Source organism: Nycticebus coucang, chromosome 18, assembly GCF_027406575.1.
Source record: "Nycticebus coucang isolate mNycCou1 chromosome 18, mNycCou1.pri, whole genome shotgun sequence".
NCBI classification, from domain to species: Eukaryota; Metazoa; Chordata; class Mammalia; order Primates; family Lorisidae; genus Nycticebus; species Nycticebus coucang.
In genome coordinates, this window is record NC_069797.1 from 38321108 (window position 1) to 38334092 (window position 12985).

At 39.9% G+C, this 12985-nt stretch overlaps 2 protein-coding genes across 6 annotated transcripts in view; one reads left to right on the forward strand and one right to left on the reverse strand.

The window, feature by feature from the left end:
* AP2B1 (adaptor related protein complex 2 subunit beta 1) overlaps positions 1-12985 on the forward strand; it is a 135315-nt gene that overhangs the window by 9138 nt on the left and 113192 nt on the right. For 4 of the 5 annotated variants that reach the window (XM_053569850.1, XM_053569849.1, XM_053569853.1 and 1 more), the window contains one exon: positions 5389-5494. In XM_053569850.1, the coding sequence (XP_053425825.1) occupies positions 5389-5494 (106 nt within the window). The remainder of the gene's footprint in view (positions 1-5388; positions 5495-12985) is intronic. The other variant, XM_053569854.1, reaches the window with a different exon arrangement.
* On the reverse strand, positions 3059-4491 carry LOC128570573 (phorbol-12-myristate-13-acetate-induced protein 1-like). Its single transcript, XM_053569872.1, has one exon. The coding sequence runs from the start codon at positions 4325-4327 to the stop codon at positions 4169-4171; it is 159 nt and encodes a 52-aa protein (XP_053425847.1). The 5' UTR covers positions 4328-4491; the 3' UTR covers positions 3059-4168.

Below are 12985 nucleotides of genomic sequence, written 5' to 3' on the forward strand. Positions count from 1 at the left end.
TAGTTCCTCGGTTTCTAAATACCATTTCTCACTAAAAGGAACCAGGACTCTTTGAAGAGATGACTAATTGCAGGGCAGGGTCAAGGAAAAGTACAAAATGAACGGGAACATCTTGTGCCAGAAAGTAAGGAAGCACTCAAAAAATGTTGGGGATGTGTCAAGTAGAGTGTAGCTTGGAGGGGCTTCCACTGGCCAAATTTGGAATAACTTGGGCAACAAAAAAAGTGATGATATGGGCGGCGCCTGTGGCTCAAGTAGTAGGGCGCCGGTCCCATATGCCGGAGGTGGCGGGTTCAAACCCAGCCCCGGCCAAAAAAAAAAAAAGTGATGATAATGATCAATTATAACCTGTTGCATAATAAATGTGTATATGTATATACATAGGCATACATAGTAGTAAGAGTCATCTAAGCATGCTAAAACTAGTGTGTGAAAGTTTGATGAGAAATAGAGTATTTACATAGTATCTTCTCAAAATATCTTTTCACAAATTACTAATTACAAAGGAAACATTTACAGTGTGAAAATCTGTCATTTATCACCTTAACCAAGTATTCAATATTAATCTCACCAATAGTAAGACAGGTTTACATCATTTGCTTCTTAATGTGATCCATTGAGAAGAATGTAGAATCACTTATGAGTTAAACTCATAACTTCAAGTAATCATGAGGGAGCACTGATGACAAATTGAGGTTATTCCGTACAATAACTACCTTGTACATTAAAAAAATGGTCATCATGAAAGGCAAAGGCACTGTTTCAGATTTAAGGAGGCTTAGGAGACAATTCTTATATAAGAATTTCCTTGTTCTTAGAAAACATACACTGATGATATATGATATCTGCAGCTTACTGTTAAATGGTGCAGGGAAAAATGTAAATATGTAGAAAAGTAGAAGAGCATACTGTAGTGGTCTGGAGTGAGGAAGGGGTACTTGAATATTTCCTGAAAGCTCAGGTAATCTGCCCTGTTCTGTCATTGGAGTTATGTATAGATAAGCAGGTTCTTTTGTTTTAATACATAAAATTCCTTAATGAGTTGCTTAATTATGTCAACTACTAGTTGTTGGCTATCAGCCTTAGCTATAGAATGGGATTGTCCAGGGAGCTTTATTTTAATTTTTTTTATTTCACGTTAATATGAGGGTACAAATGATTAGGTTACAGTGTTTGTATTTGTTAGGTTACGGGGCCAGGGAACTTTAAAACAATACTGATTATCTAGGTCTCAACCTCAGATAACCTGATTTTAGTGGTCCTTGGTACAGTCTGAATGCAGTGATTTTAAAATTCCCCAGATTAGGGCGGCACCTGTGGCTCAAGGAGTAGGGCGCCGGTCCCATATGCTGGAGGTGGCAGGTTCAAACCCAGCCCCGGCCAAAAAAAAAAAAAACCACCAAAAAAAATTCCCTGGATTATTTTAATGTGTAGCTAAGACTGAGAATTATTGTTTGCTATTAACTGTGCTTGGTAGGTTTGAGGAGAGGAATGAGGAGGGAAAAAAGATAAGAATTTAACAAAACTGTGGTATAAATGAGATACTTCTTTTCTTAGTACCTGTTTTTAGCCCTACCCAACTTCTCCCTCTTTATTTTTATTACTTACACATTGCATAAGCCATTAGTACCTTGTCATTTATTCTTAGCTTTTTCTGATTTTTCTGACTGTTTATAAATGTTTTATTTTTATTATTTATTTTTTTTGAGGCAGAGTCTCAAACTGTTGCTCTGGGTAGAGTGCCCTGGTGTCACAGGTCACAGCAACCTCAAACTCTTGGGCTTAAGCGATTCTCTTGCCTCAGCCTCCCACATAGCTGGGACTACAGGCACCTGCCACAACGCCTGGCTATTTTTGGTTGTAGTTGTCATTGTTGTTTAGCAGGCCCAGGTTGGGCTCAAACTCGCCAGCCTTGGTGTATGTGGCTGGCGCCCTTACTTGCTGAGCTATTGGGCACCAAGCCATGTTTTTATTTTTTATTCTGTTAACATGTTGTGACATATTACTGTAACACGATGACTGACATATTATCTATAATGACTTAAAGGGATGTAGTTTAAAAACTTACCTAACTCTTCAAACTTTCTCTAATGAGGGGATAGGTGACCTTCTTTTTTATCCAGACATTTAAAGTTTGAGGCTTATACAGATTGAAACACTGTGAATAAATACCACATTTTAAAAAATGAAGAGACAGTGTTCCTTTTGCTTCCTGCAACGCCCACTAGCACTGCCACTGAAACATATTCTTTAAGTTTATGCTTTTAGAATTTGAATAATTTCAGTTACATCCTGCTTTGGTTCTGTAACAGCTGCTGCTATTCACAATTCAGACTTTCTGAAACCCTGCTGTTTGTCCTTTACTGTTTCAGAAGAATGATGGGAGTCCTGAGAGCTGTATTTGGCAGCATAGCCCTTGGTGAAGAAAAGAATGACTTTTTAAAGGGCCCAGCTCTTTTGGTTGTGCTGTTTTGCAGCTATCTATTAAATAGCAATTTTATAAACAATTTTTTTGCCTTATTGTCAATGGATGGTGATGAAGCAGCTTTTTTAGTACTCTGCTTCTATGTGTCAGTTTCATCCTTCTCATATAGGGACTTCGGGCAGATCACACAGTGTTCTGTCACCACCAGTTCTATACTGATGAATGAGGTCTGGTTAAAAGGAGCGTCTGAACATCTTGGAAGGGAGAGGAAAATGAGGCAATAGTGTAGAAGAGTTTGAGTGTAGAGACGGAAGGATGAAGTGGGAGTAACTTCTTTTTCATGGATGTAGTGGTGTGGAGTGTTTTTCCTCTTTTTTTTAAAACAAGTTGAGCATTGTTACCTTTGTTTTGGCTCCAGCATCTTTTTTTTTTTTTGAATGGTGATAACTTTTAATAGTTTTATAGTGACAACATACCAATTTTCATATGTGTACATACATTTAAATAGACCATAAATACCCATATGGCAGAATATCTACCTCTTGGCAGAAAAAACATCTTTCCAACTAAACAGCCTTAATACTGAGAAAAACAAATGTGAGGTAAGTTTTCATAAAAAGTGACTATACCCTATATTATTTTTTCTGTAAAAATTCAAGTAGTTATAAAATCCTTGTCTCAAAACTCAAAAATGGAACTGTAACACACATCTTCAAATGAAACAATATTTTGATTATAAATAGATAAAATAGTTACTTCTGCTGAAATTCAATCATGCCATTATTTTCATGTATGTCTATATGGGATTTTCATTGTGAATAAGAAATATCTGTCCCTTTTTAAATCAAAGTATATTCTAATTATGAAAATGTTATTTCTTTTAAAAGATCGCTTTTCATAGGATACACACTGATTAGTATTTTAGTTTTTAGGAACATCTTTAGAATGAGTACTGGCCTTTTAACTGCATCAGTTGAAAAGTCAAATTCTATTTTTTTCATTTTCCCTAGTTATCCCAAATCCTCTTTTCTCATTTTATGTTCAATGTGCAGGACTTTTAACTGGCACCAAGTAGTCCTCCTATAAAACCCAATTTTTTCAAAGTAATCTTCCAGTTTTCCACTTTCCAATTAACCCCACGGAACACATTTAATGAAAGTCATCTGAACAGAATCAATACAATTTGAATCAGAACAAATTAACTTATTTTACATTATGTAGTGACCTATGCAATCAACATTCAATAACATTCAGTGTTCTCAGAACGAAATTTGTCCTTTTAACAAGACAATATATATATAAACTAAATAGTATACAGTGCTCTGAAGTTGGCACTGAAAAGTAAAAAAACAAACAACAAAAAAAAAACCAACACTGAACTATTTCTTTCAGCCTTAATGTTATTTTCAACTCCTTTTATACCAGGCTGGGCAATGACCTTCAGCAAAAATAACAGAATAATTCTCTAACTAAAAAGTGTTGTTTTCAAATAAACAAAGTAGTTTTACAATGTTCTCACAGCCCCAAAAATGACATATGAACCCCCCCCCCCCCAGAAATTCTTCTGAGGTATTCCATCTTCACTTCTCAAGGGCATCCACAGCAAGTGAATGCTCCTTTTCACTCCTCTCAATTACATGCAATGAGACCTCTCTTCGAATTTATGAAATTTGTACCGCTTGCACCTATTGTGGGAAACTTCCCTTTCGAAGGAGTCCCCTTATGCACAAGTTTTTGTTGCAGTCAGGTTCCTGAGCAGAAGAATTTGGTTATCAGATTCAGAAGTTTCTGCCGGAAATTCAGTTTGTCTCCCAGTCTCCTGAGCTGAGCAGCACACTCCTCTTCCAGCTCAGTGCGCGCGGGGCTCGGTTGCGCCTTCTTACGCGCCTTCTTCCCGGCCATCTCCGCAAGTGCCGCTGCGAACGCTGCTGCGGATCCCGGGGTCTCAGTCTCCCAGCCCGAGCACCTCGGGCGTCTGCAGGATGCGAAGTGCGCGCGGGCAGCCGGGCGGGACCGGGTGGCGGTACGGGAAAAACGAGAAGCACGAAGCTACCAAACGCACAGTCGTGCCGGGAACCTCTGAGGTTCCTCCAGCATCTTGAAGATGGATGAGGCTGGAGCCTTAAAATGGTGAAACAGTCCCTTACATTTCAGAGTGCAGGATCTAAGCAGTCATTCGAGATTATACCTTTAGAAACGACTCTGGTTCGTACCATTTTTGAAGCTTCAAGATTAATTCTTGTTGGATGGATTGAATAGGATGGGGCTTTACGGCTCATTAACTTATTAAAGTACTGATTATAGTAGTTATTCTCAGCCCTGGTTGTACATAAGAATCACTTGGGGAGCCCTCCTTGACAGCAGCTGGTCCAGAGTGGGGCCTGCGCATTATTATTTGTAAGTACTTCCCAGGTAACATTAGCGTGGCCAAAGTTGAGAACCTTTGGATTCAAGAGTCAGGAGACACAGTGCTAAGCCCAGCTTTGTCACTAACTTACTCTGTGACCTTTGAGCCTCATTTCTTTATCTATATAATTGAGAGTGGGTAAATAAGATGACATATGGAGTCTCTTCTGGTTGGAAACGCTACTTTCTGAGCCTCTGCTTGCCTGCATTTATATTCTTCTCAGGACCTCAGAATTCTGATGGGAGACCATTCTTCAGATACTCTTCTCTCCACATTGTCATTAGATATCATGAGATTTCGTTTTTTCCACTCCTGTGGGGCCTAAAGATCTGGATTGCACCTTCCTCTCTGGCTATAACTTACAAGATTTTAAAAATTTATTTGGATGTCCTTAGTGGGTCAGTTTATACAGTGGGGCTTTGAATTTTACATATTCAATATTTTTTAAATGATCTTATTTCATTCATTGACCTGCTATCCTGGTATTACATAGTATAGTATTCTGCTTTAGTTCTTTGGTCCTGGGACCTCACCAATTTATTCTCATCTCTTGTAGGAGAAATCTTTGAATTAAAAGCTGAACTCAACAATGAAAAGAAAGAAAAGAGGAAGGAGGCTGTGAAGAAAGTGATTGCTGCTATGACTGTGGGGAAAGATGTTAGGTAAGGATAATTACACCTGCTGTTGGTTATTTTGGAGATCCATACCTCATTTTATGCCCTTTACTGCTTTTCCTTTAAAACTATTATAATCATAGACCTCGGATGGCTTTGTCCCACTGAAAACATCATCAGGAAGTGCGGTTGCTTTTATATTAATTTTCCGATTTAAGTTCTGGGTGTGTGTGGTTTTTTTTTTTTTTTGAGACGGAGTCTCACTATGTCACCTTCAGTGGAGTGCTGTAGTGTCACAGCTCATGGCAACCTCCAACTCTTGGGCTTAAGTGATTCTCTTGCCTCAGACTCCCAAGGAGCTGGGACTACAGGTATCCGCCACAACGCCCCCATATATTTTTTTTTTGTTGTTGTTGCAGTTGTCATTGGTGTGTAGCTGGCCTAGATTGGGTTTGAACCCTCCACCCTCAGTATATGTGGCTGGGGCCGTAACCACTATGCTACGGGCACTGAGCCTTTTGTGGAGTTTTATTACCAGCTGTGTAGACAGGTCTGATAGGTTTGTTGCCATTTTCTGTATTTCCCTTTTGGTTAATTTAAAAATCTATATATTTCTTCTTGCAGCAAATATTTGTTGATTGAGAATATAGGAAGCAAGAGAAATATATAAAACATTTAAAAATTTTTTGCTTTTTGTCTGTACATTGACTCTGTAGTCTACCCTAAGAATCCATCTGCCCCCACACGATTAAGATGATGACACAGGAGTGAAAGGAAAATAAAAAGGGTTAATTGCTAGCTTCTGACAGAGGAAGTTTGAAGGATGGAAATTTAAGCTTCTGTGTGTGTATGTGTGCATGGTGGGTAAGGGAACGTGTGTACAAGAGTATGTCTCCTATAGGGTCATATGTGGTTTGGATGTTGGATGGAGTGCGGGGCTGTCAGTCATGGGGTTGTCCTGTTATGGACAGTAAGGAGAGTGTAGGGAGGAAAGTACAAAGTAAAATCTAGCCTAATATAGCAGAGGTCCAGAGGGACCCATAAGGGTACTAGACTTTAGGAAAGTAGGAGGATGCTGTAGGATCCTGACCTAGACAAGAGGGATTGGGCTGATCTGGTTTACCAATGACTAAATTTTTTTTATTATTATTATTATTATTTTTTTTTAATTGTTGGGGAAGGTAGGTGTTTTTTGTTTTGTTTTTTTAGAAGATTGAAACAAGTTTGGTTTTATTGCATTCAGATCTAGCATGAAACCTCCTGAGAGCTGGCACAGTTACAAGTCTTTGGGCTTGAGGGAGTTTTAGAAGAAGATAAAAATATACCAAGGGGCAGAAGCACACATATTTGGTGTGCTGAAGCCGGTGCCCTCAACTTTACAACTTCACATTCAGTTGCTGAATTTATTTGTTTAAAAATTCCATTTGGTCTTATTTTTTGTTTTTCTGTAATTAAGACCATTTGAAAATAAGTAAGGATTGTCCGCAGACCCCACAGGATTTTTTCAAGGAGTCCATGAAGTCAAAACTTTTTATAATAACATTTAGATGTTATTTGCCTCTTTTCACCGTTATGACATTTGCACTGAGAGTGTGAAGCAGTGGTAGGTAAAGCTGTTGGTGCCTTGACATGAATCAAGGCAGTGGTACCAACATTACAGTGGTCATTGCATTCTTCATCACTATCTGCTTACAGGAGAAAAAAGGACAGTTTTACTGAGGAATGTCATGAGTGGCCTTCATGAAGAATTAAACATTTATTTTCTTAAAACCTGTAGCAGAGTGCAGGTCTTCTTAATATTGGATAATCTGTATGATGAAATAGGAATTACACAGAAAGCTCTTCTAAAGTGTGATGGTTGACTTGAGAAAAAACCCCAAGTGAGGCTGTTTGAATTGCAAATACCATTTTTATGTGAAAGAATCATTGACAGGTAGTCTATATTTAATCATACTTAAGTATTTGGGAGACATTTCATCAAAAATGACAAAGCGAACCTGTCACTTCAAGGGAAAAAATTTGACAGTAGATAAATTTCAGGTTTTAAAGTAAAAATTAGAATTTTGGAAGACATGTGTCTCCCATCATAAACCTAACAGCTTCTTGGTACTTAAAAACTTTTCTGATAAGGTAAGTAGTCCCAGCGCTGTGGGAGGCTGAGGCGGGTGCATTGTCTGAGCTTAGAGGTTTAAAACCAGTATGAGCAGCAGTGAGCCAGAGTAAGACCCCATCTCTACTAACAACATCAAAAACAGCCAGCACTGCCAGAGGAAGAAGAAAATCAACAAAAAAGGAGTACTTCAAACAAAAGAAGAATGAACAAGCAAACTGAAATTAAAAATAAAAAAAATTAAGATTAGTGGTGAAATTAATGAATGTGATTATTTGCTGTTTTATGTATAATGAAATGTGTTGACATAACTCAATGAACCAACATTTTCCAAATAACCAGTGTACGTGTGTATCATAAAACCTAATGCCTAGGTAAAACATCTATTCAAAACGCATAGTAAAGGGCGGCACTTGTGGCTCAAAGGAGTAGAGCTCCAGCCTCATATACCAGAAGTGGCGGGTTCAAACCTGGCCCAAAAGTGTAAAAAAAAAAAAACCCAAAAAACAAAATGCATGATAAAATTAGTAGATTTTAATACAGTCAATTACAAAAAACTTATTGATACAGTTTCAGATTCCACATTGCAGCTAACTTTTAAGAAACTACCAGTTGTGGACTAAAAAAGAAGGCGAAAACCCACTATTTGTCTAGTTTTAATGTAGTATCAAAACTATCCAGTTATGTGAAAAAGTTACTAAATAATCCTCCATTTTCCAAGTTATTTACAAGTATGAAGCTTTTTTTTTTTTTTTTGTTTTTGAGAAAGTCTTAAGCTGTCACCCTGGGTAGAGTGCTTGTAGCATCATAGCTCACAGCAACCTCCTACTCTTGGGCTCAAGTGATCCTCTTGCCTCAGTTTTTCTATTTTTAGTAGAGACAGGTTCTCACTTTTGCTCAGGCAGGTCTTCAACTTGTGAGCTCAAGCAATCCACCCACCTTGGCCTCCCAGAAGGCTAGGATTACAGGTGTGAGCCACCGCGTCCAGTGTATGTATGAAGCTCTTACACTTTAGCCAACATAACATTCTACAACTGGTTGAATACAGGAGCATATATGAGGATCCAGCTGTCGTTGTTTAAATTAGATACCAAATAAGTTTGTAAAAATATAAAACAATGTCATCTTATTATAAAAATGTAGCAAATTTTCACTTGAAAGTAACATGTTATGAAATGGATTTATTTTAAATGAATTAACATTGTTTTTTTTTTTTTAATTTTTGCAGTTTTTGGCTGCGGCCAGGTTTGAACCTGCCACCTCTGGTATATGGGGCTGGTGCCCTACTCCTTGAGCTACAGGCGCTGCCCATGAATTAACATTTTTAAAATTTCTCAGTTTTAATTCCTCTTATGGTAAAATATCAATAGGTATAACCCCATATAAAGAAAACCTCTCTGGGATCTAAATTGCCCACTCTGCCTCCCCACTCCCCACAGAGCCTCACTCAGTTGCCCTATGGTTGAGTGCCATTACATCATAGTTCACAGCAACCTCCAACTCTTAGGCTGAAGTGATTCTCTTGCCTTAGCCTCCCAAGTAGCTGGGACTACAGGCACCCTCCACAATGCCTGGCTATTTTTTTAGAGACAGGGTCTCTCACTCTTGCTCAGGCTGGTCTCGAACTACTGAGCTCAAGCAATCTGCCCACCTCGGCCTCCCAGAATGTTAAGGATTACAGGCATCAGCCATCCTACCAGCCCAATCTCAATCCTTTTTTTTTTTTTGAGACAGAGTCTCACTATGTTGCCCTCTGTAGGGTGCCTTGGAGTCACAGCTCACAGCAACCTCAAACTCTTGGGCTTAAGCAATTCTCTTGCCTTACCCTCTCAAGCTCCTGCCACAACACCTGGCTGTTTTTTTGGTGCAGTTGTCCTTGTGTAGCTGGCCCAGGGTGGGTTTGAACCTGCCAGCCTTGGTGCATGTGGCTGGCGCTGTAACCATGGTGCTACAGGCGCGGAGCCGGATCTCAGTCATTTTTAAGAGTGTAAATGGGGTTGGTGACTGTAGCACCGTGGTTACGGCACCAGCCACATACACCAAGAGTGGCGGGTTCAAGCCCAGCCCAGGCCAGCTAAACAACTGCAACAACAACAAAAATAGCTGGGCATTGTGGCAGGCGCCTATAGTCCCAGATACTTGGGAGGCTGAGGCAAGAGAATTACTTAAGCCCAAGAATTTTTTATTTATTTAATTAATTAATTAATTAATTTATTTTTTCTTTCGTTGGGGATTCAATAAGCCAGGTTACACTGATTGCAATTGTTAGGTAAAGTCCCTCTTGCAATCATGTCTTGCCCCCATAAAGTGTGACACACCAAGGCCCCACCCCCCTCCCTCTTGTCCCTCTTTCTGCTTTTCCTCCCTAAGCCTAAGAATTTGAGGTTGCTATGAGCTGTGATGGCACGGCACTCCACCAAGGGCGACATAGTAAAACTCTGTCTTAAAAAAAAAAAAAAAAGTGTAAATGGATCCCGAGACCAAAAATGTGAGAGCTGCTCCCATAACCAAACAGGGAGCCCAGCACAGTTAGAAATGGTAGCATCAGAAATGACTGTACCTTATGCTCTAGGTGCTAGTGTTCTGAGGTGAATTTTTGTTATTGTTTTGTTTGGTTCTTAAACTCCTCTTCTGTGACCATAATCTCAGGGCTTGGTGGACTATTTCAGTAAAGGGCAAAATAGTAAATATTTTAGGCTTAGCAGGCAAACAGGCAAAATTGAGTAAATTATGTAGATACTCACATAATAAGAGAGCACAAATTTCCTTTTTTTGAGACAGAGCCTCAGGCTGTCGCCCTGAGTAGAGTGCTGTGCCATCACAGCTCACAGCAACCTTCAACTTCTGGGCTCAAATGATTCATTTGCCTCTGCCTCCCAAGTAGCTGGGATTACAGGCACCCACCACAATGCCTGGCTATTTTTTGGTTGCAGCCGTCACTGTTGTTTAGCAGGTCCGGGCTGGATTCTTTTTTTTTTTTTTTTTTTAATTTTTTTTTAAATTTTTTTCTTTTCCGGGCTGGATTCTAACCTGCCATCTCAGGTGTATGTAGCTGGCGCCTTAGCTGCTTGAGCCGCCTCATTTTTTTTATTGACAAAATATATAGGTACTACAGGTCTACTAATGAGAAGAGTAGAATTCTTTTGGAGGCGAGGAATACATTTTGATTACTTGGGGTTCATAGTTGGTATTTTCTATCATCACAGTCATAAATGTTCATCTGTAAAACCTGCTTTTATGGCTTGTACAGAAATTGGCAGTAGGCTTGATTTAGCCCACAGGCAGTAGTTCGCCTATTGATAATCTGTCTAATCACTGTAGGGCTGTTTTTGCCAAGGAGTAAATCTAGATTGAGAGCGTCAGTACAAATGAACAAGGAAAAGTTGGCGTACTTCTTTTCAGGAGCTGTTGTGTTTTTGCCAAGTTTATTTCTATATCCTACAGAAAAGTGAAAGCTCCTGACTTCCTTTTTATATGCTTAGTAAAATACTGCTTGTTAATCTGCTACTTGCTGATAATTTATTACCTGCCCAGCACTATACCTCTTTACTACAATTCAGATCAAAGTATAGTAGATGTCTGCTAGCCTTCATGGCACTTACTGTCCAGTTGGTAAGACCCAAAACTTAAAGAATTATGGAAAAACAAAACATTGTTATATAATTAGGCACTAAAATGTATATGTTAAAGGCAATAAAAGTTCAACCAAAAAAAAGAGTCATGCATGTAGGAATAGTTGAAAGATCTTTCTTGGAGATGAAATGTGAGCTGTGCCTAGAAAGATAGCGCAAAGAGGCTTGGCGCCCGTAGCTCAGTAGCTAGAGCTAGGTTGCTGGCCACATACACCAGAGCTGATGGGTTTGTATCCAGTCCGGATCTGCCAAACAGTAATGACAACTACAAAAAATAGCTGGGCACTGTGGCAGGTGCCTGTAGTCTCAGCTACTTGGGAGGCTGAGGCAAGAGAATCGCCTAAGCCCAAGAGTTGGATGTTGCTGTGAGCTGTAATGTCACAGCACTCTACCAAGGGCCATAAAGTGAGACTCTGTCTCTTAAAAAAATATATATATAGTGCAAAGAAATAGAGTTCAGCTCTTTGTAGGTTGTTGTATTTTAGTATTCCCTGCCAGTAACCTCAAGTTCAGTGCTATCTAGTAGAAATGCAGTGCAAGCCATATATGTAATTTTTTTTGAGACAGTCTCACTATGTCGCCCTTAGTAGAGTGCTGTGGCGTCACAGCTCACAGTAACCTCAAACTCTTGGGCTTAAGTGATTCTCTTGCCTCAGCCTCCCAAGTAGTTGGGACTATAGACACCTGACACAATGCCTGGCTATTTGGTTTTTGTTGTTGCATTTGTTTAGTTGGCCTGGGCTGGGTTTCAACCTGCCATCCTCAGTTTATGTGGTTGGCGCCGTAAACACTGTGCTACGGGTACTGAGCCATATATGTAATTTTTAATTTTCTTTCTTTTTTTTTTTTTTTTTTTTGTAGAGACAGAGTTTCACTTTATTGCCCTCGGAAGAGTGCTGTGGCGTCACACAGCTCACAGCAACCTCCAACTCCTGGGCTTAGGCGATTCTCCTGCTTCAGCCTCCCGAGTAGCTGGGACTACAGGCGCCCGCCACAACGCCCGGCTATTTTTTTTGTTGCAGTTTGGCCGGGGCTGGGTTGGAACCCACCACCCTCGGTATATGGGGCCGGTGCCCTGCTCACTGAGCCACAGGAGCTGCCCGTAAATTTTAATTTTCTAGTAGCCACATTAAAAAAGTAAAAATAAACAGATAAAACTAACTTTAGTAATAAATTACTTAACCCACTATGTACAAAACATTAAAGCAAGTAATCAATATAGATATTATTGAGGTATTTTTCATACTAAGCCTTCCGATGCTTTTTTTTTATTTTTTTAATGAGACAGAGTCTTACTTTATGGTCCCCGGTAGAGTGCCATGGTGTGATAGCTCATAGTAACTTCCAACTCTTGGGCTTTTAAACAATTCTCTTGCCTTAGCCTCCCAAGTAGCTGGTACTATAGTTGCCCACCACAGCACCCGGCTTTCTTTTTTTTTTTTTTTGTAGAGACAAGAGTCTCACTCTGGCTCAGGCTGGTCTCAAACCTCTGAGCTCAGGGCAGTCAACCCTCAGCCTCCCAGAGTGCTAGGATTATAGGTGTGAGCCCCCACGCCAGGCCTGCCTTTTTTTTTTTGTTAGTTTTTAAAGACAGATCCTCAAGCTGTCGCCCTGGGAGGAGTACCATGGCATCTCAGTTCATAGCAACCTCCAACTCCTGGGCTCAAGCGATTCTCCCGCCTTAGTCTCCCAAGTAGCTGGGACTACAGGCGCCTGGCTATTTTTTGGTTGCAGCCATCGTTGTTTGGCAGGCCCTGGGCTGATTTGAACCTGCCAGCTCCTGTGTATGTGGCTGGC